Genomic DNA, 25,326 nt, shown 5'->3' with positions numbered 1-25,326 from the left:
GTAACAACTTCAGTAGATTTTTTTTCTGGAAGTTGCTACAGAGATGCTTAAATTGCAAGAAGCTGCTACACAGATCTGCCTCATCAATTAAGGGAGTTACACCAGAAACAAAGTGCTGAATTAAAACTTCCATTTCTTTTATTTCCATAGTCTTTTAAATGAGTAGGTAAAGCTGGATAAGGTCTGGGATTTCTAACAACATGAAAACAGGTCTGTAGACCCAAGGTTTTCTCTGGGACACATAGGTTTAACGTCTGTAGGTTTTCAATTTTTCCAGTCACGGCATCGGCAAACTGATGCTTTGATATTGTCAGTACAGAATTTGTTTGGGAATAGGACACCCCTGCAGGAGAATTTTTCATCGAGTCCCGGGTCATCATCCTCCTCTACGCACAGCAACAGACTTCATGATATTTTACTTGAAACTATTGCATATATACAACTGTGAACCAATGGTTTGATTTTTGAAAACAAAACATTTCTATACTGAAACATATTAAGTTTCTTTTTGGGCTACAAAAAATCCAAAATGATGAAAAGAAGAGCAGGAAAACTGGGTACTTTCATTTTTACAAGTAGCCCTTTGGCTTTAGCAGCATTTACATCTCTTCTCAGCAGTGTGTTTTAATGCTCCAATCAGTGCAGGATACGCTATTAAAACGGCACAAACTGCTTCATAGAAGCTTAACCATCTAATCTGTTTTTGTTCTTTTAATGTCGTGTTTGTGCTGTCGTTAATTGTGTGAAACTCATGCAAGACTGATTTCCCGATGAGTCTGTCAGCAAAAAAATTATACAACTGTGGCAGTGTAAGGTAACCTCTGCAATATTTGGCTGTCTGAGAGAGGGTAAAGAGACTTGGTGCAGCACAGTGTGCTTGAATCAAATGTATTGCGCCTTCCTTTCTCAGGTTTACCCCTGCACCAGTTCTTGTTCCTGTCATGACAAGATCCGTCTCTGCCTAGGCCCACCACTTTATTCAGATCAATGTCAAGTTTATTCATGTATGGCAACAAAAATTGTGTTATTTTTACCACCCTCAATACTGGTAATATCCGCTATTATTGCTTTCCGAAGGCCATTGCTGGTAACATAAGAAATATATATGTATACAATTAGTTTTGTTGTAGATTGTTCCATCACAGATGTTGCCAAAGACTGCGGATTTTCAGAGTCTTCTTTCCATCTGTTTCTGTCAAAGTTTTCGTCATTTGTGAGGCACGGGTATGGTGCTAATAACCCTGTTAGGAAACTTGATACTACTAATTTTCTATTAAGAATAAAATTTGATTTTATTCAAATTGTATGGAATTTAGTGTGAAAGATGTAAACAATTAACATAGGACAGAACCAGTGCAGAAAAATACACTAGCTGCCTACAGCTTTATCAGGGACCAAAACTTTGTTTCTGCAACATGTTCCTTGGCCATCCAGTAAACTGTTCTAGGTGTGTACACACGGTGAGATACTTGCTATGCCCGATTTTCACTTGCGATTTCCCTTGAACTCCCCGGAGCCCAGCGCCACTGATTTTGACTGACTTTTCTTGAGATATGGACTATGTGTGCTTACGATTTTGGCTTATGTGAGATTTTGGCTTATGTGAGATGTCATTGACGTGAGATGAACTAGATAGTACACCGATCTAGCAGGGATTGACTTGCCTGCACAGTCTATCTTTTCTTGCGATGCCGACCTGGCGGGGACCCGCATCGGGATCGAATCGGGATCGCAAGGTGACTTTCACCTTGCTATCTGCACTAACTTTTCTTGCGATTTTGACTATATAGTCCAAATCGAAAGAAAATATCTCACCGTGTGTACACACCTTTGCTTTTCTTTCTTCAGTTTCATCAGTATCGGAGTGCTGTTTTTTAGCAGCATGTATAAAGACTTATTGTTTCACAATTGAAGTTGCATTGAAATGTTGAGCACATGCTCCGTCAAAACCGTCAACATTTATATGTCTCTGTAAAGTGCTATGTTGGAAATTCTTACAGCCACTTGCAAAGTAATTCTTCATCTTTGCTTTACAACAAGTTGCACAGACCATTTTACCGTCTTTCTATTCTAACTATGGAAATTCAACTTTCCATTTCTCGTTAAACACTCTTTTTGACATTTTGCTACAGAGGATGCTGTAAAGCTAAACTTGTGTTTTTGGAAAGCTTCAAGGCTTGGAAGGAAGCTGCATATACTGAGAACACAAACCTTCTTCTCAGCGCAATGAGTAGGATTCCAAGGATGACAAATTGTCTCTGCGTCCAGGTGATGGCTGGTCTTTCTGGAAAATGTTCTGATGTAGATATTGGAGCCTGGTAGTGGTTAGCTGGGTTGCTGGTAGTCAGGAGGAATGTAGCTGAAAAATTAGTATGTATTTTAGAAAAACGTCAAGGCTTGGAAGGAAGTCAAATTCTGTACAAAAAAATAATGATGCACCTGATCAGTCCCCTCGAATTCGGATCTGACACCAAAAAAATAATGGTAACAGCAGCAGTAGCACTGGAGGCAGCAAAGTGGAAAGTGATCGCTGAACAGATATCCTCATCCTAGCCTCAATAAGCCATGCGGAGCGAGACGCCTTGCGTGAGTGAGCCATACTGAGCGGTATAGTGTATTTCTCTGACGTCCTAAGTGGATGCTGGGGACTCCGTCAGGACCATGGGGATTAGCGGCTCCGCAGGAGACAGGGCACAAAACTAAAGCTTTAGGATCAGGTGGTGTGTACTGGCTCCTCCCCCTATGACCCTCCTCCAAGCCCCAGTTAGGTTTTTGTGCCCGTCCGAGCAGGGTGCAATCTAGGTGGCTCTCTTAAGGAGCTGCTTAGAAAAAGTTTTTAGGTTTTTTATTTTCAGTGAGTCCTGCTGGCAACAGGCTCACTGCATCGAGGGACTTAGGGGAGAGAAGTTCAACTCACCTGCGTGCAGGATGGATTGGCTTCTTAGGCTACTGGACACCATTAGCTCCAGAGGGAGTCGGAACACAGGTCTCACCCTGGGGTTCGTCCCGGAGCCGCGCCGCCGACCCCCCTTGCAGATGCTGAAGATTGAAGGTCCAGAAACCGGCGGCAGAAGGCTTTTCAGTCTTCATGAAGGTAGCGCACAGCACTGCAGCTGTGCGCCATTGTTGTCACACACTTCACACCAACGGTCACGGAGGGTGCAGGGCGTTGCTGGGGGCGCCCTGGGCAGCAATGTATAATACCTTATTCTGGCTAAAAATACATCACATATAGCCCCTGGAGGCTATATGGATGTATTTAGCCCCTGCCAGGTCTCAGAAAAACGGGAGAAGAAGCCCGCCGAAAAGGGGGCGGGGCCTATTCTCCTCAGCACACAGCGCCATTTTCCCTCACAGAAAGGCTGGTGGGAAGGCTCCCAGGCTCTCCCCTGCACTGCACTACAGAAACAGGGTTAAAACAGAGAGGGGGGGCACTTATTTGGCGATATGTATATATATATTAAAATGCTATAAGGGAAAAACACTTATATAAAGGTTGTCCCTGTATAATATAGCGTTTTTGGTGTGTGCTGGCAAACTCTCCCTCTGTCTCCCCAAAGGGCTAGTGGGGTCCTGTCCTCTATCAGAGCATTCCCTGTGTGTGTGTTGTGTGTCGACATGTATGAGGACGATGTTGGTGAGGAGGCGGAGCAATTGCCGGTAATGGTGATGTCACTCTCTAGGGAGTCGACACCGGAATGGATGGCTTATTTAAGGAATTACGTGATAATGTCAACACGCTGCAAGGTCGGTTGACGACATGAGACGGCCGGCAAACCAATTAGTACCTGTCCAGGCGTCTAAAACACCGTCAGGGGCGTTAAAACGTCCTTTTACCTCAGTCGGTCGACACAGACACGGACACTGACTCCAGTGTCGACGGTGAAGAAACAAACGTATTTTCCTTTAGGGCCACACGTTACTTGTTAAGGGCAATGAAGGAGATGTTACATATTTCTGATACTACAAGTACCACAAAAAAGGGTATTATGTGGAGTGTGAAAAAACTACATGTGGTTTTTCCTGAATCAGATAAATTAAATGAAGTGTGTGATGATGCGTGGGTTTCCCCGATAGAAAATTATTGGCGGTATACCTTTTCCCGCCAGAAGTTATGGCGCGTTGGGAAACACACCTTAGGGTGGATAAGGCGCTCACACGCTTATCAAAACAAGTGGCGTTACCGTCTCCAGATACGGCCGCCCTCAAGGAGCCAACTGATAGGAGGTTGGAAAATATCCTAAAAAGTATATACACACATACTGGTGTTATACTGCGACCAGCGATCGCCTCAGCCTGGATGGGCAGCGCTGGGGTGGCTTGGTCGGATTCCCTGACTGGAAATATTGATACCCTTGACAGGGACAGTATTTTATTGACTATAGAGCATTTAAAAGATGCATTTCTATATATGCGAAACTCTGGCATCAAGAGTAAGTGCGATGTCCATATCTGCCAGACGATGTTTCTGGACACGACAGTGGTCAGGTGATGCAGATTCCAAACGGCACATGGAAGTATTGCCGTATAAAGGGGAGGAGTTATTTGGGGTCGGTCCATCGGACCTGGTGGCCACGGCAACAGCTAGAAAATCCACCTTTTTTACCCCAAGTCACATCTCAGCAGAAAAAGACATAGTCTTTTCAGCCTCAGTCCTTTCGTCCCCATAATATCTGCCCAGGGATAGAGGTAAGGGAAGAAGACTGCAGCAGGCAGCCCATTCGCAGGAACAGAAGCCTTCCACCGCTTCTGCCAAGTCCTCAGCATGACGCTGGGGCCGTACAAACAGGTGCGGTGGGGGGTCGTCTCAAGAGTTTCAGCACGCAGTGGGCTCACTCGCAAGTGGACCCCTGGATCCTACAAGTAGTATCCCAGGGGTACAGATTGGAAATTCGAGACGTCTCCCCCTCGCAGGTTCCTGAAGTTTGCTTTACCAACGTCTACCTCCGACAGGGAGGCAGTATTGGAAACAATTCACAAGCTGTATTCCCACAGGTGATAATCAAAGTACCCCTCCTACAACAAGTAAAGGGGTATTATTCCACACTATATTGTGGTACTGAAGCCAGACGGCTCGGTGAGACCTATTCTAAATGGAGTCACTCAGAGCAGTGATAGCGAACCAGGAAGAAGGGGACTATATGGTGTCCCTGGACATCAAGGATGCTTACCTCCATGTCCAAATTTGCCCTTCTCACAAAGGGTACCTCAGGTTCGTGGTACAAAACTGTCACTATCAGTTTCAGACGCTGCCGTTTGGATTGTCCACGGCACCCTGGGTCTTTACCAAGGTAATGGCCGAAATGATGATTCTTCTTCAAAGAAAAGGCGTCTTAATTATCCCTTACTTGGACGATCTCCTGATAAGGGCAAGGTCCAGAGAACAGTTGGAGGTCGGAGTAGCACTATCTCAAGTAGTTCTACGACAGCACGGGTGGATTCTAAATATTCCAAAATCGCAGCTGTCTCCGACGACACGTCTGCTGTCCCTAGGGATGATTCTGGACACAGTCCAGAAAAAGGTGTTTCTCCCGGAGGAGAAAGCCAGGGAGTTATCCGAGCTAGTCAGGAACCTCCAAAAACCAGGAAAAGTGTCAGTGCATCATTGCACAAGGGTCCTGGGAAAAATGGTGGCTTCTTACGAAGCGATTCCATTCGGCAGATTTCACGCAAGAACTTTTCAGTGGGATCTGCTGGACAAATGGTCCGGATCGCATCTTCAGATGCATCAGCGGATAACCCTGTCTCCAAGGACAAGGGTGTCTCTTCTGTGGTGGCTGCAGAGTGCTCATGTACTAAAGTGCCACAGTTATGCATTCAGGACTGGGTCCTGGTGACCACGGATTCCAGCTTGAAAGGCTGGGGAGCAGTCACACAGGGAAAAAATTTCCAGGGAGTGTGATCAAGTCTGGGGACTTCTCTCCGCATAAATATACTGGAGCTAAGAGCAATTTACAATGCTCTAAGCTTAGCAAGACCTCTGCTTCAAGGTCAGCCGGTATTGATCCAGTGGGACAACATCACGGCAGTCGCCCACGTAAACAGACAGGGCGGCACAAGAAGCAGGAGGACAATGGCAGAAACTGCAAGGATTCTTCGCTGGGCGGAAAATCATGTGATAGCACTGTCAGCAGTTTTCATTCCGGGAGTGGACAACTGGGAAGCAGACTTCCTCAGCACGACCTCCACCCGGGAGAGTGGGGACTTCATCGAGAAGTTGTTTCCACATGATTGTGCACCGTTGGGAAAGACCAAAGGTGGACATGATGGCGTCCCGCCTGAACAAAAAACTGGACAGGTATTGCGCCAGGTCAAGAGACCCTCAGGAAATAGCTGTGGACGTTCTGGTAACACCATGGGTGTACCAGTCGGTGTATGTGTTCCCTCCTCTGCTTCTCATACCAAAGGTACTGAGAATTATAAGACGTAGAGGAGTAAGAACTATACTCGTGGCTCCGGATGGGCCAAGAAGGACTTGGTACCCGGAACTTCATGAGATGCTCACAGAGGACTCAGGGCCTCTGCCGATAAGAAGGGACTTGCTTCAGCAAGTACCATGTCTGTTCCAAGACTTACCGCGGGTGCGTTTGACGGCATGGCGGTTGAACGCCGGATCCTAAGGGAAAAAAGGCATTCCGGAAGAGGTCATTCCTACCCTGGTCAAAGCCAGGAAGGAGGTGACCGCACAACATTATCACCACATGTGGCGAAAATATGTTGCGTGGTGTGAGGCCAGGAAGGCCCCACGAAGAAATTTCAACTCGGTCGATTCCTGCATTTCCTGCAAACAGGAGTGTCTATGGGCCTCAAATTGGGGTCCATTAAGGTTCAAATTTCGGCCCTGTCTATTTTCTTCCAGAAAGAATTGGCTTCAGTTCCTGAAGTCCAGAAATTTGACAAGGGAGTACTGCATATACAACCCCCTTTTGTGCCTCCAGTGGCACTGTGGGATCTCAACGTAGTCCTGGGATTCCTCAAATCACGTTGGTTTAAACCGCTCAAATTTGTGGATTTGAAATATCTCACATGGAAAGTGACCATGATGTTGGCCCTGGCCTCGGCCAGGCGAGTGTCAGAATTGGCGGCTTTGTCTCACAAAAGCCCATATCTGATTGTCCATTCGGACAGGGCAGAGCTGCGGACTCGTCCCCAGTTTCTCCTTAAGGTGGTGTCAGCGTTTCATCTGAACCAGCTTATTGTGGTACCTGCGGCTACTAGAGACTTGGAGGACTCCAAGTTGCTAGATGTTGTCAGGGCCCTGAAAATATAGATTTCCAGGACGGCTGGAGTCAGGAAAACTGACTTGCTGTTATCCTGTATGCACCCAAAAAACTGGGTGCTCTTGCTTCTAAGCAGACGATTGCTAGTTGAATGTGTAGTACAATTCAGCTTGCACATTCTGTGGCAGGACTGCCACAGCCAAAATATATAAATGCCCATTCCACAAGGAAGGTGGGCTCATCTTGGGCGACTGCCCGAGGGGTCTCGGCTTTACAACTTTGCCGAGCTGCTACTTGGTCAGGGGCACACCCTGGCTGAGGAGGACCTGGAGTTCTCTCACTCGGTGCTGCAGAGTCATCCGCACTCTCCCGCCCGTTTGGGAGCTTTGGTATAATCCCCATGGTCCTGACGGAGTCCCCAGCATCCACTTAGGACGTCAGAGAAAATAAGATTTTACTTACCGATAAATCTATTTCTCGTAGTCCGTAGTGGATGCTGGGCGCCCATCCCAAGTGCGGATTGTCTGCAATACTTGTACATAGTTATTGTTACAAAAAAATCGGGTTGTTATTGTTGTGAGCCGTCTGTTCAGAGGCTCCTACGTTTGTCATACTGTTAACTGGGTTTAGATCACAAGTTATACGGTGTGATTGGTGTGGCTGGTATGAGTCTTACCCGGGATTCAATATCCTTCCTTATTGTGTACGCTCGTCCGGGCACAGTATCCTAACTGAGGCTTGGAGGAGGGTCATAGGGGGAGGAGCCAGTACACACCACCTGATCCTAAAGCTTTAGTTTTGTGCCCTGTCTCCTGCGGAGCCGCTAATCCCCATGGTCCTGACGGAGTCCCCAGCATCCACTACGGACTACGAGAAATAGATTTATCGGTAAGTAAAATCTTATTTTTTTTTGTGTCTTTCTCACTCAAATGTGCGTCTTAGCCACAATCGGCTGTGACAAAACAGTTTCACATGACTGCAATGAATAATTTGGTATGTGACAATTGCATATCAATGTGCATCGGAGTCTGAATCTGTATACTAAGCACAACAAACTTGGTGTGAAAAAAATGTTTGGCTGCTGAAACATCACTTCGTATACAGATTGAGACTCGGTTACACATACATATACAAACTGTGGTGGTTGCTCCCTGGGGGCTACAGCGCCGACCACAAAAAGCTGGGAGGGTTGTTAGTACATAACCCTAACTTCACTTTTAATCTAGTTTTTAATACCTGACAGTGTCTGCCTGTCAACGGGGATCAGCACGATGTGTTTTAGCCACTTCACCCGAGACACAGCATTCAGCGTCTTCTGCCCGCTCCCCAGACTCCTGTGTAACTAGCCAATGAGAGTCTTTCAGATACTTGAAGGAAATGCTGACTGCTCTGTTTTGGTGGCAGCATCTGTAATACATGGTGCTGATCCCCAGTGACAGGCAGACACCCGCAGGGATTAAAAACTAGATTAAAAGTGCAGTCAGGGTTATGTATGAACTGGTTCCCATACTGCTTTTTGTCTTCTGTGCAGCAGCGCCCAGAGAGCAACCGCCACTGTATTCAAGTGTCATATATCTAGTTATTCAGTAACGAATCATGGAGCAGTTTTGTCATATCGCATTGCGATTAAGTTGCACATTTGAATGAAAAACACACTCCACTCAAGCCAAGTTGCACAGGACCTGGCGCGCCTGAGAAGGGTTGTTTGGCACAACTTCAGCAATCGTATATGAGGACACATCAATACTTGTACACATCGCAGGTATGGGCATCTATACTTCCCTATCTTGCATGCGTATCTTAGTACGTGATGGCACAACATAATTTCTTATTACCATGATAAGCACAATAAGAAAATATACTATTGTGTCTAAATCCCAATAAGTCAGTGGTTCCCAAACTGGGTGTGGATTAAAAGATTGACAATGATTAGGTTGACACCATATGGTCGACAGGGTCAAAAGTTCAACATGGAAATGGTCGACACAAGGGTTTGGGGGTTTTTTGTGTGTAATTTTGTATGTTTAACCATATGTAAGCCAAATGAGTGGAAATGTGTACCCTCGCAGGCTTTCCACGCTTCGGGCAAGATGCCTTGCTGTTCTCATCACAGGTTCCTATTACCAATCGTAGTCCACATGGATGGTAAATGATCAAAAAGTAAAAAATAAATAAATGAAAAAGCAAAGAAAAACATTGTGTCGACCTTTTGTACATGTCGACATTTTGTTCCTGTCAACCTAATGCATGTCGACCATATGGTGTGGACCTATTGATTGTCGATCTATCATCCAGAACCCAGGTGCCTCATGACCCTTTCCGGGGAGCCCTGGGTTGGTGGTTAAGTACCAATGCAAATTATGTATGGTCAGTGTAAGTGACAACATCAGTGCTTGTGGCTTCCATTCATAAAATATGTGGATAAACAGAAGCAAATCCTGTCCGTCACCACACAACTGAACCTACTTAATTTATTTTTTTATGAATTTCTCAGTTGAAAACTTTAGGCTTAGGGTGCTGTGATTCAAAAGGGTTTGGGAACCACTGCAATAAGTATTAAATGTGCCTCGCCCTTAACGTCACATTTCATTTTCTGTAGCATTTGACACCCAGCCGTTCTCTATCCTCACTAATCTAATCATTCCAGCTTTATTTCTTTACCTGTTCCATAATAACAGACCCTGTCACATGCCACAGCATTGTTGTTGCATTAATAATATATACATTATTTTGTGGCTGGCAGGTAAGGAAGAGGGCTGTGACACCAGTACAAGTACATGCGGCCCCTGAGTTTAAAGTCCGTTTTAGGGGGTTGTCGATTGGAGCAAGGGAGGTGCAGGGGTAAAGTAGTTTAGTTGCGTGGGTCTGGTGTGGGGGTCTTCAAATCTCTTCCCACCCCCCCCCCCCCCCCCACCCCCCCACACACACACACTTTTAATATTATCTCCCACACAGATTGGGACTTTTTGGTAACTTTTGAACCATAACTGCTATTTCAAATCTGTTTGCAGCAATAAACTTTTCAGCAAATTCTGATGTTGTTTGACATGTTACACGACCTCCTTTCCATTCCAAAAAACTAAGATTCAAGATGGCGCCCATGTTCTGTATGTACCCTAAAAGATAGCCCACCTCACCCATACCTTACTCGAGTATTCGGTTTTCACATTTCCTGCACAGTTTTTAAACAAAATGGTGTACTGCGACTTTTGAATCGCCCTGTAGATATAGATAGATAGATAGATAGAGGCTGTGCCGACTGAACACCGAAATGGCTGTTGACCAACTGACCCCACCGAAGGCTTGCTATATGATTACATTATGATCACCCTGTAATGGCATCTATTGCTGTGAGGTACTTCGTGGTTGTTAAATGCTCCTTGTCATGAACTTTTTCTGTACTTGTTTGCACAAATATGATAGATATAGATATCTCCCAGATCCAGAAGTCGAACTTTTCCAAATACAGTGCTTAGCCAGGTGCCCTCCAAAAACACCATGCCCAGTGGGAGGTGTCCACATACACAACCCACGGGCGGCACTCACGGTATATTGTAGAGAAAACACACAGAGACTGTGGCTTACAGCAATGTTTTGGCTCTTTATTGAGCTTTTTTCAAGCACAACACATGTAGAAAACACTTACCAATTTAACTGCAATCCCCGCCACCAAACACCAATGCACGCCGTCTGTACTTCCGGTCAAAAAGAGCCAGGTAGCAGGAGATGGATATAGATATATAGATAGATATAGATTTATATAGAAGACAAACAGAGCGAAGAAGCAAGAGGGCTTAAGCCTTTCATAAAAACTTATTTGGAGATGGGCTATTATTTTTTCCATAGTAGCTATGGGCCAAATCTTATTAATGACCACTCGAAGGGAGGGAAGGTCAAGATGCTTCCAGCGAGAAGCTATAGTGCAAGGGCAGCGTTAAGGATCTGAGAAACTACTTTATCTGATAGTGGGGGTCATTCCGACCCGTTCGCACTCAGCGGTTCTTCGTTGCAGTGCGAACGGGTTGGAACTGCGGCTGCGCGGCGGTGTGAAAGCGATTGCAGGCGCGATCGCAAGAAGATTGACAGTGGGAAGGAGGATCGGGGCGTCTACTGACAGTTTCCCGGCTGTGGTAAGGCGAACGCAGGCATTTGGAGGGCGGATGTCTGACGTCACAGCCGGGACCTTCATCGCTGGATCCGTCGCACGTAAGTAGCTGCAGGGCTAGTCTTGTTTTGCTTGAAACTTTTTTTAGTTTAGCAGGGCAAGTTAATCGCACGAGCAGCAAAAAGTTGCTACGTGCGATCAACTCGAAATTACCCCCAGTGTGTCCGAATATGCTATGGAAATCCTCAGAAGGAAGGCTCATGGAGCTGTAATGACCGTGGAGTTGGTTACCCTACTCACGAAGGCCACCACCGCGTCCTAAAAAAATAATATATTTGGGCGTGACCACCAAATATGAATAAAAGTGCCCATTTCCACAACCTCTCCAACAGAGTAGAGATGTAGAGCAGAATATCTTATTCAATCTGGCAGGTACCGTATACCAACGAAAATAAGCCATATATGCATTCTGCGTAGAGATAGACAATTTGGAGACCCTTTCTTGAATTACAGACCAGGAATCCTCCTCTGGGGGAGCCTGAGATCAGTTTCCCATTGCAGCTCGTATTCTGGAGTGGTGGGTTCTGTAGAATGCAATAATAAGACATACAGTGACTAAATCAAACTTTTCAAAGAGAGTTATTCAGATGTAGCCGTTGTCACGGGAGTAGGATTTGTGGTTCCCAGAGGTTCTCATAATACAGTAGGAGTTGTGGAACTGGAGTGGAGGAACTGTTGTGGACGAATGCAGGTCTTCCGCATAGACCTAGTATAATACTGGACTGCGCACCAGAATAACTTGACCAGGCTGGGCCTGGAATTATACTCGACCCGCTGGAACTGGGACAGGCTGGACCTGGAGTTATGCTGGAACTGGGACGGACTGACCAGGCTGGACCTGGAGTTATGCTGGACCGGTTGGAACTGGGACAAACTGCTGGCAGCACAAATAGTTACTATTCTGGAGCCGCAGACAGAACAAAACTTGTACCTAGAAGCGTTGCAGGAAGCAACGTTGTTCAGGCGTCGGATACCTTTGCAGATTCAGCCATTGACAATACTGGTCACACTACGATTTGGTGCTTTGCCATTGATCGAACTAGTCAACTGACCCCTGTGATGGATGGCGGTGCCCACAGACTAGAGCCGGCAGAGATCAGCCACATGGAAGACGCCCAGAGACTGTGAGACTTTGTCGCCAGTGAAGCTACCGCATGCAGGAAGCTCCGGAGCCGACCCTGATCCAGAGGGAATGGTGGACAGGTAAGTATAACATCCGCGGTGCCCAGACTGTGACAGCCATTACATAGAAACACATACACTAGGGTTACATTTTGTTGGGAGACCGTTAACCTACCAGTATAGTTTTGGAGTGTGTGAGGGAACTGGAGTACCCGGAGGAAACTCAAGCAAGTACGGGGAGAATATACAAACTCCACATCGAAGGGGCCATGGTGGGAATAAAACCCACGACCGCAGTGCTGTAAGACAATAATGCTAACCATTACACCATCTTTCTAATGAGGACATGAGATGGGGACACATTGGCCCTCATTCCGAGTTGTTCGCTCGCAAGCTGCTTTTAGCAGCATTGCACGCGCTAAGCCGCCACCTACTGGGAGTGAATCTTAGCTTAGCAGAATTGCGAACGAAAGATTCTCAAAATTGCGAATATAAATTTCTTAGCAGTTTCTGAGTAGCTCGACACTTACTCTGCCACTGCGATCAGTTCAGTCAGTTTCGTTCCTGGTTTAACATCACAAACACACCCAGCGTTCGCCCAGACACTCCCCCGTTTCTCCAGCCACTCCCGCGTTTTTCCTAGAAACGGCAGCGTTTTTTCACACACACCCATAAAACGGTCAGTTTCCGCCTAGAAACATCCACTTCCTGTCAATCACACTCCGATCACCAGAACGAAGAAAAAACCTTGTAATGCCGTGAGTAAAATACCAAACTTCTTAGCAAATTTACTTGACGCAGCCGCAGTGCGAACATTGCGCATGCGCAGTTAGCGGAAAATCGCACCGATGCAAAGGAAAATAACAAGCGAACAACTCGGAATGAGGGCCATTGAGCAGCGTAGGGTAACAGTATTTCAGTTCAAATATGTAAAAACATTTCCATCTTGGAAAGAAAACTTATTCTGTAGGTAACCCAGATTCATACAGACGTGGCCTTCCGCCACAAATCTAATACCTCTAGCAATCCAAAGTGCAGCAAGAGATGCAGAGAGACCAGGCGTGAACAACCAGTTGCCCCAGACAGGGATGAGAGAGGTGAAGCGGTACAGAGAAGCTTAAACCTACATATACATTGGTTCCATATGGTGCAGGTGAAGGAGACTATTGGGTGAGAAAAGACAGCTAATGGACAGTGCTTTAAGGAGAGCCCTAGTATTGAGGGAAGAGAAATAAGTTTTCAAGCAGCAGTTTCTAATGCCACCCAACTCAGAGCTGTAGTAGCAGCAAACATGCCACGGCTTGGCTGAGGTGTGTAGCCAAATAATATAGTTTAGTGTCCAGGAACCCTTTACCACCATTGGAAGGCTCTCTCCAGAAATTAAAAAAACTAGTTCTGGGGGTCCGTTTCTTCCAGACAAAAAACACACAAACCATCGTCAGGTAGTAATGTAGTCCAAAATCGCCGGAAGTCGGGATGCTGGCAAATCTTGGACTTTTTTTTTTTTTTTTTTACTTACAAGGTATGTTTTTGCCTTGTGTTTGTCCCTATTAAAAAAACATCTGAGATCGCCAGGCATCCCGCACCTCCAGAGATATAGGACTCCATTACATCCTCCCACATGTGTGAAGCTGGGAGAGAATATTATTTAGTACACTATTATCCTACCAATTCAGGAGATATAATAAGATTTTCACCTGAACAGGTCCACCTTAATAGAGGAGAGGATCCTGTCACGATTCTCCGCGCTGCGATTCTCAAGATATGCCAATCTGAGAACGTTGCCCCGTGACACCTTTACTGATTAACTCAGCGTGTGGTAAATCCACGCAGTAAACTGCCACCAGCAGAAGTACCAGTTGCTGTGTCTGCAAGGCTAAGCGACTTTGAGGGACCACGACCAGGGCGAGCTTCTGCTCTCACCCGCACACAGTTATTAATACATAAAAAGGTAGGTAACCTGACCTCGGTCGAGGCTTTGGGTTTGAAAAACACAGGTAACAGAAATTAAATTAAGAATTAAGTATAAACTTCAAACCTTAGTGTTACAGAAAAAAGAAAGTTACAAGAATATAATAGTTATAAATAGTCACACGAATAAACCCAGCTTCACCTGAAGGTGGGCTAGTGGATTGAGGCCTATCCTTGATTGACTTATTGGAACATCTGTATACTTCGATAGCCTCATGCAGAATGAACACCTTCCAGCCTGTGTTCCTGATATTTAAAACCTAGGCTGCCCTCACAGGCCCCACTCCCTCTGGAGAGTTTGTTTAACCCTTCCAAAGCCAGAGTGAATGGAGTCTTAGCTTATACTGTGGGGTCTCTTAACCATACTAACGGGTGGATGGCCATATCTTTCAATTGCTTGTTTGATGCTTAGAGAGTTGGTACCGGCCCTCTTGGTCACACGAGCAGGGATTATTTAATTACCCATCTCATTTTGTTTGAAGGTATGAAGCAGGCTTATCCATTATACTGGGGCAGTTTTTACAACTGGCTACAGGGACATTTATCACCTGTTGTAGCCAAAACGTCTTCGCTAACCCATAAGGATGCACCCCCTGTTGGGGAAGTAAGAACTTGTTTGAAATGACCCAAGCCAGGCCTGACCCTGGCCTCTGAAATTCTGTTCCTTTGCAATGTAAATCGCCACAATAAACAGATAAGCTCAGGAAGAGCATTGAAGCTTGTCACCTTTCCACATAGCACAAACCTTTGAATTGTTTACTATTTCTGGACCCCTGATGTGTCTGAGAAAACTCTCAAACCAGGTTTCATCCACAGACATGTTTCTCAATACAAAATGCATTGATACAGCAATCGGATATCTTGATATCACATTCATTGATATTAACAGGCCTATTCCTACTCGAAATAGCCTGGATCATGACAGATCCTATGCTAGTTAGCATCATATAAAGAACTGTAACTGTGAGTGATAAAGACTCCTAGGTATGTCATTTTATCAATTATCCAAGCAAGGTTGTATTTAGATTTGAGAAGGTCTAATTGAGAGCTAGGTATAAAGAAGGGAATAGCGCCATCTTTGAATACTTGGTCTTATAACGAGACATAGTGCCATAAAGAGGTCAAATAGATAGGGAAGCTATATCTGGGGAGAAGACAATGGGGTAGATGTATTAACCTGGAGAAGTCATAAGGAAGTAATAAATCAATGATAAGTGTAAGGTGATAAACGCACCAGCCAATCAGCTCCAATATGCAAACTGACAGGAGCTGACTGGCTGGTGCGTTTATCACTTTGTACTTATCACTGGTTTATCACTTCCTTATGCGTTCTCCAGGTTAATACATCTGCCCCAAAGTGAGCAGGATGTCGTCAAAGAGATTTTGAAGTCCCTTGAACTCACCTAAACCCCTGTAATATTCAAGGATTGGCGAGTGTTGGGGGCTAAAGGTTCTATTACCAATGCAAAGATCAGGGGCGACATAGGACACCCGTGTTGGGTCCCATTGATAGTAGAGATGGGGTGCAAAACTACTCCATTAACTGCCACTCTAGTAGAGGGGGGTGAGTATAAAGCCAGGACGCCCTGAAGTAATGGACCCCCAAAGACAAAGTAACAAATTGTTTCAAACAAAAAAATGGCCAACTAATCCTGTCAAATGCTTTCTCTAGGGTATATTTACTAAGGTGTGAGTTTTTTTAGAAGTGGAGCTGTTGCCCATTGCAACCAATTAGTTTACTGCATTACCTCGTCTTCGGTGATATCAGTACTTAAAATAACAGAGGCCTCAGTAGACAGGGTTATAGTATAAAAGGTCGACAGTGTCTAGGTGGACCCGGATATGGTCGGAATGTGAAAAGGTCGACTTGAGTTTTTGTTGTTATTTTGGTGTAAAATTTTACTTACAGCACATGGTACCCCAATTAGTTTACTGCGTTCGCTCGCCATGCTTCTGGTTACTGTTCCCAGTGGTAGAACACATGGATGGTAAAGTATGAAAAAGCTGGGGAAAAAAACAAAAAACTGATGTTGACCATATGTTGTGTCAACCATTGTCATGTCGACCATTTGAACATGCCAACCTTTTGGCCAAGTCGAGCATATGTATGTCGGCTTATTGACTATCGACCTTTTAACTGTCAACCTATCCTCCGGATACCAGGAGACAGACGAGGGCAGTAAGAAATTGCTGTATCAAGGACACTGACGGTGGAGTAGAATTGCAAAATGAGTTATATAAATTGGACTAAAAAGAAAGAAATTAATCTGTAATGTGTTTGGGGTTATGGGTATGTGACCCGCTGAGGTTTTAATCGAGGTGGGGAGTTTGACTAGGGCGGTACACCTATCAAACCGTAATGCAGGTGTCCTAAGGCAAGCTCAGGGATTACAGAAACCTCACGAGGAGCAGAAGGGCAATCGAGAGGATATTGTTTTGAGAGATTAGATCGTAATTTGGAGTCAAGCAGCCTATCTGCCTTATCCACTTTTTCATAGTACGACTGGTTAAGCCATTTCAGTGCATGTTCAGCTCTATCAGTGAGGAAATGGTCTAATTCTTCACAGGCAGCCTGTAGACTAGAAAGATCATCTTTAGACCCTGAAGACTTGTTTGAAATCAAGAGCACACCTGCTCAGTAAGGGCATTTACTGTATGCATTGAGCCCTGATTTTTTTCAAATGGGCTGAAACACTAATTAATTGACTTCTGATCACATCTTTGTGGGCCTCCCATAACAGAATTGGGGACATATTTGTGGTGGCATTGGTAACAAATAATGTTGGAGTTTGTTTTTAACGAAGAAGGCTTTAGTGTGGGAATTGAGGAGGTCCCATTGTCGAAGCACAGCTAGTTTACGGGCCTACAATTTTAGCAGTCACTTGACCATGGTCTGATGAGGTTCGAGGGAAAATAGAGACATCTAAGATGGTTTGGATTGGCTCGACAGTGACAAATATCATATCTAGTCTATAGTACATTGTGCATCGGGGAATAAAAGGTGTACTCTCTGGCTGTGGGCTCCCTAACCCTCCACGCATAGGTGTGCGCACGGGGGGTGCCTGGTGCGCACAGGCACCCCCTAATGTCCGGCACCCCCTGCACGCCTGCAGCACAGTGATTGTCTGATGCTCCATGCCTGTTCCTCCTCCCTCTCCTGCTGCGCCACCCTGCCCTGCCCCACCGCACAGTCAGGACGGACTGATTGTCTGGGATGGGACTGGCCAGCCCGGCTACACTCGGCAGTGGGCGAATGACTGAAGTAAAAACCTCCTCCCAGCTCCGCCACGCGGTGTGACAGGAGGTCATGCCACCCACCCTTCCCGCTCTCTCTCCATTGAGTGCCACCACAGCCGCACAGCGTTCCTTTCAATCAGGAGGAGTCACGGACCCGAGCACAAATTCAGCTCAGCAGACGGTTCAGCTGAGACTGAGAAAGTAACTGTCACCGCTCAGTCAGTGACTAAAGTAAGTTAACTGCAGTGCTGCAGCTGAGCCTGCTCCTGTAGAGGAAAGACAGGGGCCAGCCAGGGGCAATATACATACTGTCTGTTTGCATTTGTATACATATATGTACTGTGTACATGAAGCTGCCCCCCCCCTCCAAAAAAAAGTATATAGGATCTTTAAGTGTACTCCGGAAAAAAAAATTAAAGAAAAGTAGGGTTAGAAAAAGAAATTAGCTGTTCATTAGTAGTTTCCTGAGTGGGGCTTTAAGGGTATTCTGCCCTGCTGGGGCATACCATGTGGCATAATGTGAATTCAGCTCATACCGTGTGGCGTAATGTCAATTTCCACTCATACTGTGTGGCGTAATCTGTATCTGGCTCATACTATGTGGCATAATGTGAATTCGGCTCATACCGTGTGGCGTAATGTCAATTTTCACTTATACCATGTGGCGTAATGTGAATTTCCACTCATACTGTGTGGCATACTCTGTATTTGGCTCATACTATGTGGCGTAATGTGAATTTCCGCTCATACCGTGTGGCGTAATGTGAATTTTGTCTCATACTGTGTGGCATAATGTGAATAAGGGTTAACTGGTGAGCATGGAGACATGTGTGACAAATGCTGGTGTCCTGCCAACGAGGGTTCTGATGGCACATATGTAAATTTTAAACTTTACTTGTGTTATATTAAAACCCAAATGTTCGCCCCCCTAAATCTCCCATACTTTTCAGAGTGGCCCACTCAAAACCAGGGTGTTGGTGCTGGGGGGTGCAATGGGTGGGGTGTGTGACAGGGAGAGGAATATATATGCACCTAGGCTCACCACTCTCTAGTCCCGCCACTGGGTCAGGGATAGGTTGAGGAAGTGTAAGCAGCAATAGGGTGCAGTGGCAGCTAGGACTAAGGGTTATGCCATAGCAGGCAGTCAGTACCAGCTGATGGTCGCACTATTATATTTTATTTCTCTGGGGTGGATTATATTTACTTTATTAAGAACTAGGTAGAAATTAGATTAAGCTATGTGATTTTACTGAGGGAATGTGAAATAGTGCTAGACATGTCCCAGGGCAGTGCTAGACACGCCCAAAAGGCGGTGCTAGACACGCCCCTCCGGCGGTGCACCCCCTAATAAAATCAGCTGCGCACACCTATGCCTCCACGTATTAGGGCGCGCATTATTTATTATGCTTGCCACACCAAAAAGCACTGATTTAGCTATGGATAGTAGCTAAACCTATCTAAAATTCTGGTTAGAGCACCCAAACCAGGGAATATTTGCACATTTCTGCTCCCTGCCTCCTGAGGAAATGTGAGTGCCAACTCTGATCTACAATTGAATTTCTCCGTCAGGCGCCCAAAAAACAATTAAATTCCCCCCTAAGACTTTTTCTTGTGTATGACCTAATATGTATCTTCAGCTAAGGCTATGTTTATTTTCATCTTTGCAGACTATATATGTGGAGAATTTGGCAAAAATCCAGGAAAGAACTAACCTGTTAAATGAAGACTGGGAGAAACGAAGAGTGCAGCCAGTTCAGGTGATGCATCCTGCAAATGCGCACCCATTCCTAAAAAAGGTAAACTGATGCCAATGACACGGTCATAGCTACTATACATATGATTGTTCAAGGTGCTGCTACATAGTAATACTACATTGGATTACTTGACAGTCTTTTATGTCGAGGTTGTCAGGTGTGTGTGTGTGTGTGTGTGTGTGTGTGTGTGTGTGTGTGTGTGTGTGTGTGTGTGTGTGTGTGTGTGTGTGTATAAATATAGACAACCGCAATGATGATGTTTTTATAATTAAATATCATACAGAACTGGAGCAAAATTAGAGATCTCTGGCTAGATTTACGTCTTTTGCAATCCAGTGATTTTCAGCAGGTTAGATTAGAAATTACAATGTTAGAATTTACAATGACAATAATATTGAATACAAAATTAGGTATAGTATGTTTTGCCTCTAATATTATTGCCATTTTTAATTTACACTTCTGCATCAAACCTACAGTATTACTTAGAAAAATGTGCGATTTGTATACGCAGTATTTTGGGGGGGGGTTTCTACTTTATTTTTTGCGTATGACAAATAACTACTGTATACAGTCTGTGGTTACTATCAATTCACAGTACTGTACTTATTTTTAAATACAGGTTGAGTATCCCATATCCAAATATTCCGAAATACGGAATATTCCGAAATACGGACTTTTTTGCGTGAGAGTGAGATAGTGAAAACTTTGTTTTTGATAGCTCAATGTACACAAACTATGTTTAATACACAAAGTTATTAAAAATATTGTATTAAATGACCTTCAGGCTGTGTGTATATGGAACATAAATGAATTGTGTTAATGTAGACACACTTTGTTTAATGCACAAAATTATAAAAAAATATTGGCTAAAATGACCTTCAGGCTGTGTGTGTATAAGGTGTATATGTAACATAAATGCATTCTGTGCTTAGATTTAGGTCCCATCACCATGATATCTCATTATGGTATGTAATTATTCCAAAATACGGAAAAATCCCATATCCAAAGTACCTCTGGTCCCAAGCATTTTGGATAAGGGATACTCAACCTGTATCGTTTTCCATGTGTTTTCACCATAGACTGCAATACTACATATCACTTGATGTAAGTTTTATTCTCACATTTTTCTCTCTAGTGTACTGTAGAAAGTATCTTTCCTGGTTTTGCTGTCCAATCTATATACACAAGGTCCCTGAACACTGTGGCACTTGTTCCCATCATGTACTCCTGGTCGCCACTGCAACAAAACTTTATGGTACGTTCTTTAACATTTCATGGCATTATAATCTATAACCATGTAATTAACTATATTTTGTTTGAATGTATTTAACCTGGGTCTGAGCCCTTGTTGTTATATTGGCTACAGACAATCATAAGAGCAGTGTGTAAGCAATCATTGTTGATCTGCCCTCATGTAGTATATATGAAATTCAGTATATACACAGTACATGGTGCACATCTGTTGGAGAGATGGGGAGCCACAGAACAGGTGTTATACCGATAATCTCTCATTAATTATACATGAACATTTCTTTGAGTTACTGAGGGACAGATGTACACCTTGAAGTGTGATAAAGTTGAAAGAGATAAAGTACCAACCAATCAGCTCCTGTCATTTTTCAAACAGGCAGTTAGGAGCTGCTTAGCAGGTACCTTATCTCTCTCCACTTTATCACTCTCCAATCTCCCCCTCAGAGAGGTGCTACTGTATACACAACCAGAGTCAAAAGGAAAGTACAAGAGTGACAGGTCGGTGCAAAAATCTGTAAATGTGTAATAATTAAAAGCTGCTGGTATCCACAGTTTTTCGATTTTGCCATTAAGGGTTGACTTGCTTTGATCAACAACCTGGTTTCTCAGTGGTTCCTACTGTAAATTATTGCAATTCTCTCTTCAGGTGGAGCTTTATAAAGTAATCTTTCTCCAGGTCATATACATTGCCTGTCAGTTATTGAGCAAGGAGGTTGTCACAATTTTCACTGAATCTAGGAGATTATTCTTTACTCTTTCTGCTGGGCACCTAGTTCAGTGGTGGTGTTTCATCCAGACCATGTTGTGCAGCTAATGCTCATTAATGTCCCTCTTGAATGCCTCCACCCAGTTAATCTCATGGTGCAGTAGGTGTATCGTGTATGAAGCTGCTAGCAAACAACTTGACTCAAGTTTTGGAGTTCTTTGTGGGTCTGGAATCATGAATCTTCCACTGAATAGTTGTAAGGCGGCCTCATGGTCATCTGTGCACTGCTTCACAGAACTCTTTTGCAGCTGCATGTTCCCTCATGGCTGAATTGGTGAATAAATAGGATGCTATGGGCTATTTTTTCTTGTTAAAATTGCTCTGTGTCTTTTGGTTGGTGCTTAACCCAAATATTAGTCTGTGTCCTTCATTTGGTTTAAAGGAAAATGTGTAATATTTTATTATGGACAAAAATATATACTGAAGTTCCAGTAAAAACACCTGTTAATATTAGTATTCACTCAATGGAGCAAGGTTGCATGTATTTTTCTGCAAGTAGTTGTAAGAGTTAACAGTAGTAATCTTTTGCCGGGGAACAGTAAAACATATTTGTTTGTTAGCAACAATAAAGTTATTCACAGGGAAAGTGACAGTGTGAAAATGCCAAAAGATGGTGAGGTGCAACTTTGACATGGATCCCTGGCAGCAGAAGTGTTAATACTGGCTCTAAATATGTTGTACACATACTTCTGGGTAAGGAGTAATAATTATTTCTTTCTCTTACGTCCTAGAGGATGCTGGGGACTCCGTAAGGACCATGGGGTATAGACGGGCTCCGCAGGAGACATGGGCACTCTAAAGACTTTAGATGGGTGTGCACTGGCTCCTCCCTCTATGCCCCTCCTCCAGACCTCAGTTGGATACTGTGCCCAGAGGAGACTGGGTGCACTGCAGGGGAGCTCTACTGAGTTTCTCTGTAAAAGACTTTTGTTAGGTTTTTTATTTTCAGGGAGCACTGCTGGCAACAGGCTCCCTGCATCGTGGGACTGAGGGGAGAGAAGCAGCCCTACTTAAATGATAGGCTCTGCTTCTTAAGCTACTGGACACCATTAGCTCCAGAGGGTCGGAATGCAGGTCTCACCCTCGCTGTTCGTCCCGGAGCTGTGCCGCCGTCCTCCTCACAGAGCCGGAAGATAGAAGCCGGGTGAGTATGAGACGAAAGAAGACTTCAAAGGCGGCAGAAGACTTCGGATCTTCTATGAGGTAACGCGCAGCGGTAACGCTGTGCGCCATTACTCCCAACACACACACACATTGGCGGCACTGTATGGGTGCAGGGCGCAGGGGGGGCGCCCTGGGCAGCAATTATTAACCTTTTAGGGACACTGGCAGAGATATATACTGAGGAGGCAGTATATGGCAAAACCCCCCACCAGTATAAAGATTTGAGCGGGATCGAAGCCCGCCGGTGAGGTGGCGGAGCTTGATCCCTCAGCACTAACCAGCGCCATTTTCTCAGCAGCACGCTGCAAAGAAGCTGGCTCCCCGGACTCTCCCCTGCTGAACACATACAGAGGGCAAAAAAGAGGGGGGGGGACATTTATTTGGCGCAGTGAGTATATTTATAAAAGCGCTGTACTGACTGGGATTTTATTCCAGTATCCGGTGGCGCTGGGTGTGTGCTGGCATTCTCTCTCTCTGTCTCTCCAAAGGGCCTTATTGGGGGACTGTCTCTCTCTCTCTCTATATATATATATATATATATATATATATATATCCCTGAGTGTGTGGGGGTGTCGGTACGTGTGTGTCGGCATGTCTGAAGCGGAAGGCTCATCTAAGGAGGAGGTGGAGCAGATGATTGTGGTGTCTCCGTCGGCGACGCCGACACCTGATTGGCTGGATATGTGGAATGTTTTAAATGCAAATGTGTCTTTATTACATAAGAGAATGGACAAAGCAGAGTCCAGAGAAAAGTCAGGGAGTCAAGCCATGGCTTTGGCTGTATCACAGGGCCCTCCAGGGTCTCAGAAACGTCCCCTGTCCCAAGTAGCAGACACTGATACAGACATGGATTCTGACTCCAGTGTCGACTACGATGATGCGAGGTTACATCCAAGGGTGGCCAAAAGTATTCATTATATGATTATTGCAATAAAAGATGTTTTACATATCACAGATGAACCCTCTGTCCCTGACACGAGGGTATGCATGTTTAAGGAAAAGAAACCTGAGGCAACCTTTCCCCCATTTCATGAGCTGAACGCGTTATTTGAAAAGGCTTGGGAAACTCCAGACAAGAAACTGCAGATTCCCAAGAGAATTCTTATGGCGTATCCTTTCCCTGCACAGGACAGGTTACGGTGGGAATCCTCACCCAAGGTGGACAAGGCTTTAACGCGCTTGTCCAAAAAGGTGGCGCTACCGTCTCCAGATACGGCAGCCCTCAAGGATCCTACTGATCGCACACAGGAAACTACCTTAAAATCAATTTATGCACATACAGGTGCCTTGCTCAGACCGGCAATAGCGTCGGCTTGGGTTTGTAGCGCTGTAGCCTTGTCATCTGACATTGATACCCTAGATAGGGATAGCATTTTATTGTCCTTAGGTCATATTAAAGACGCAGTCTTATATATGAGAGACGCTTCCAGAGATGTGGGGCTGTTAGGTTCAAGAGCCAACGCCATGGCGATTTCTGCTAGGCGAGCCCCGTGGATCCGTCAATGGACGGGTGATGCCGACTCAAAGAGACATATGGAAGTTTTGCCTTACAAGGGTGAGGTTTTATTTGGGGAAGGTCTCGCGGACCTGGTTTCCACAGCTACCGTGGGTAAATCTACCTTTTTACCTTATGTTCCCCCACAGTAAAAGAAAACACCGCAATATCAGATGCAGTCCTTTCGGTCGCATAAGTCCAGAAGAGGTCGGGGCTCTTCCTTTCTCACCAGAGGTAAGGGTAGAGGGAAAAGAATGCCTGCTACGGCTAGTTCCCAGGAGCAGAAGTCCTCCCCGGCTTCTACTAAATCCACCACATGATGCTGGCGCTCCACTGAGGGAGTCCGCGCCGGTGGGGGCACGTCTTCGACTCTTCAGCCAGGTCTGGGTTCAGTCAGACGTGGATCCTTGGGCGCTGGAAATTGTATCCCAAGGCTACAAGCTGGAATTCGAACACGTGCCTCCTCGCCGATTTTTCAAATCGGCTTTACCAGCTACTCCCCCAGAAAGGGAGATAGTTTTAGCTGCAATTCAAAAACTTTGTCAACAACAAGTGATTGTCAAGGTGCCCCTAGTTCAACAGGGGAAGGGGTACTATTCAACCCTGTTTGTGGTCCCGAAACCGGATGGCTCGGTCAGACCCATTCTAAATCTAAAATCCCTAAACCTGTACTTGAAACTGTTCAAATTCAAGATGGAATCGCTCCGGGCAGTTATCTCCAGCCTGGAGGGGGGGGGGGATTTTATGGTGCCACTAGACATAAAGGATGCATACCTTCATGTCCCAATATATCCCCCTCATCAGGCATACCTGAGATTCGCTGTACAGGACTGTCATTACCAGTTTCAGACGTTGCCGTTTGGGCTTTCCACGGCCCCGAGGATTTTCACCAAGGTAATGGCGGAAATGATGGTGCTCCTGCGCAGGCAGGGAGTCACAATTATCCCGTACTTGGACGATCTCCTGATAAAAGCGAGATCGAGAGACCAATTGCAGAAAAGCGTGTCACTCTCCCTGAGAGTGCTGCAGCAGCATGGCTGTATTCTAAATCTACCGAAGTCACAGTTGATTCCAACGACTCGGCTATCTTTCTTAGGCATGATTCTGGACACGGAACAAAAGAGGGTTTTTCTCCCGATGGAAAAAGCCCAGGATTTCCAGAACATGGGGGGTAATTCTGA

At 45.2% G+C, this 25,326-nt stretch overlaps 1 protein-coding gene across 1 annotated transcript in view; it reads left to right on the top strand.

Annotated features, from left to right (window-relative positions):
- The window catches only part of EZH1 (enhancer of zeste 1 polycomb repressive complex 2 subunit), a 193,759-nt gene that overhangs the window by 60,458 nt on the left and 107,975 nt on the right, over nucleotides 1-25,326 (top strand). Inside the window, exons 2-3 of the mRNA XM_063960040.1 lie at nucleotides 19,383-19,511; nucleotides 20,605-20,724. Coding sequence (XP_063816110.1) covers nucleotides 19,383-19,511; nucleotides 20,605-20,724 — 249 coding nt within the window. The remainder of the gene's footprint in view (nucleotides 1-19,382; nucleotides 19,512-20,604; nucleotides 20,725-25,326) is intronic.

Source organism: Pseudophryne corroboree, chromosome 3, assembly GCF_028390025.1.
Source record: "Pseudophryne corroboree isolate aPseCor3 chromosome 3, aPseCor3.hap2, whole genome shotgun sequence".
NCBI lineage: Eukaryota > Metazoa > Chordata > Amphibia > Anura > Myobatrachidae > Pseudophryne > Pseudophryne corroboree.
The sequence above is the reverse complement of the archived record's forward strand: the minus strand, read 5'-3'. Positions and strand labels throughout refer to the sequence as shown.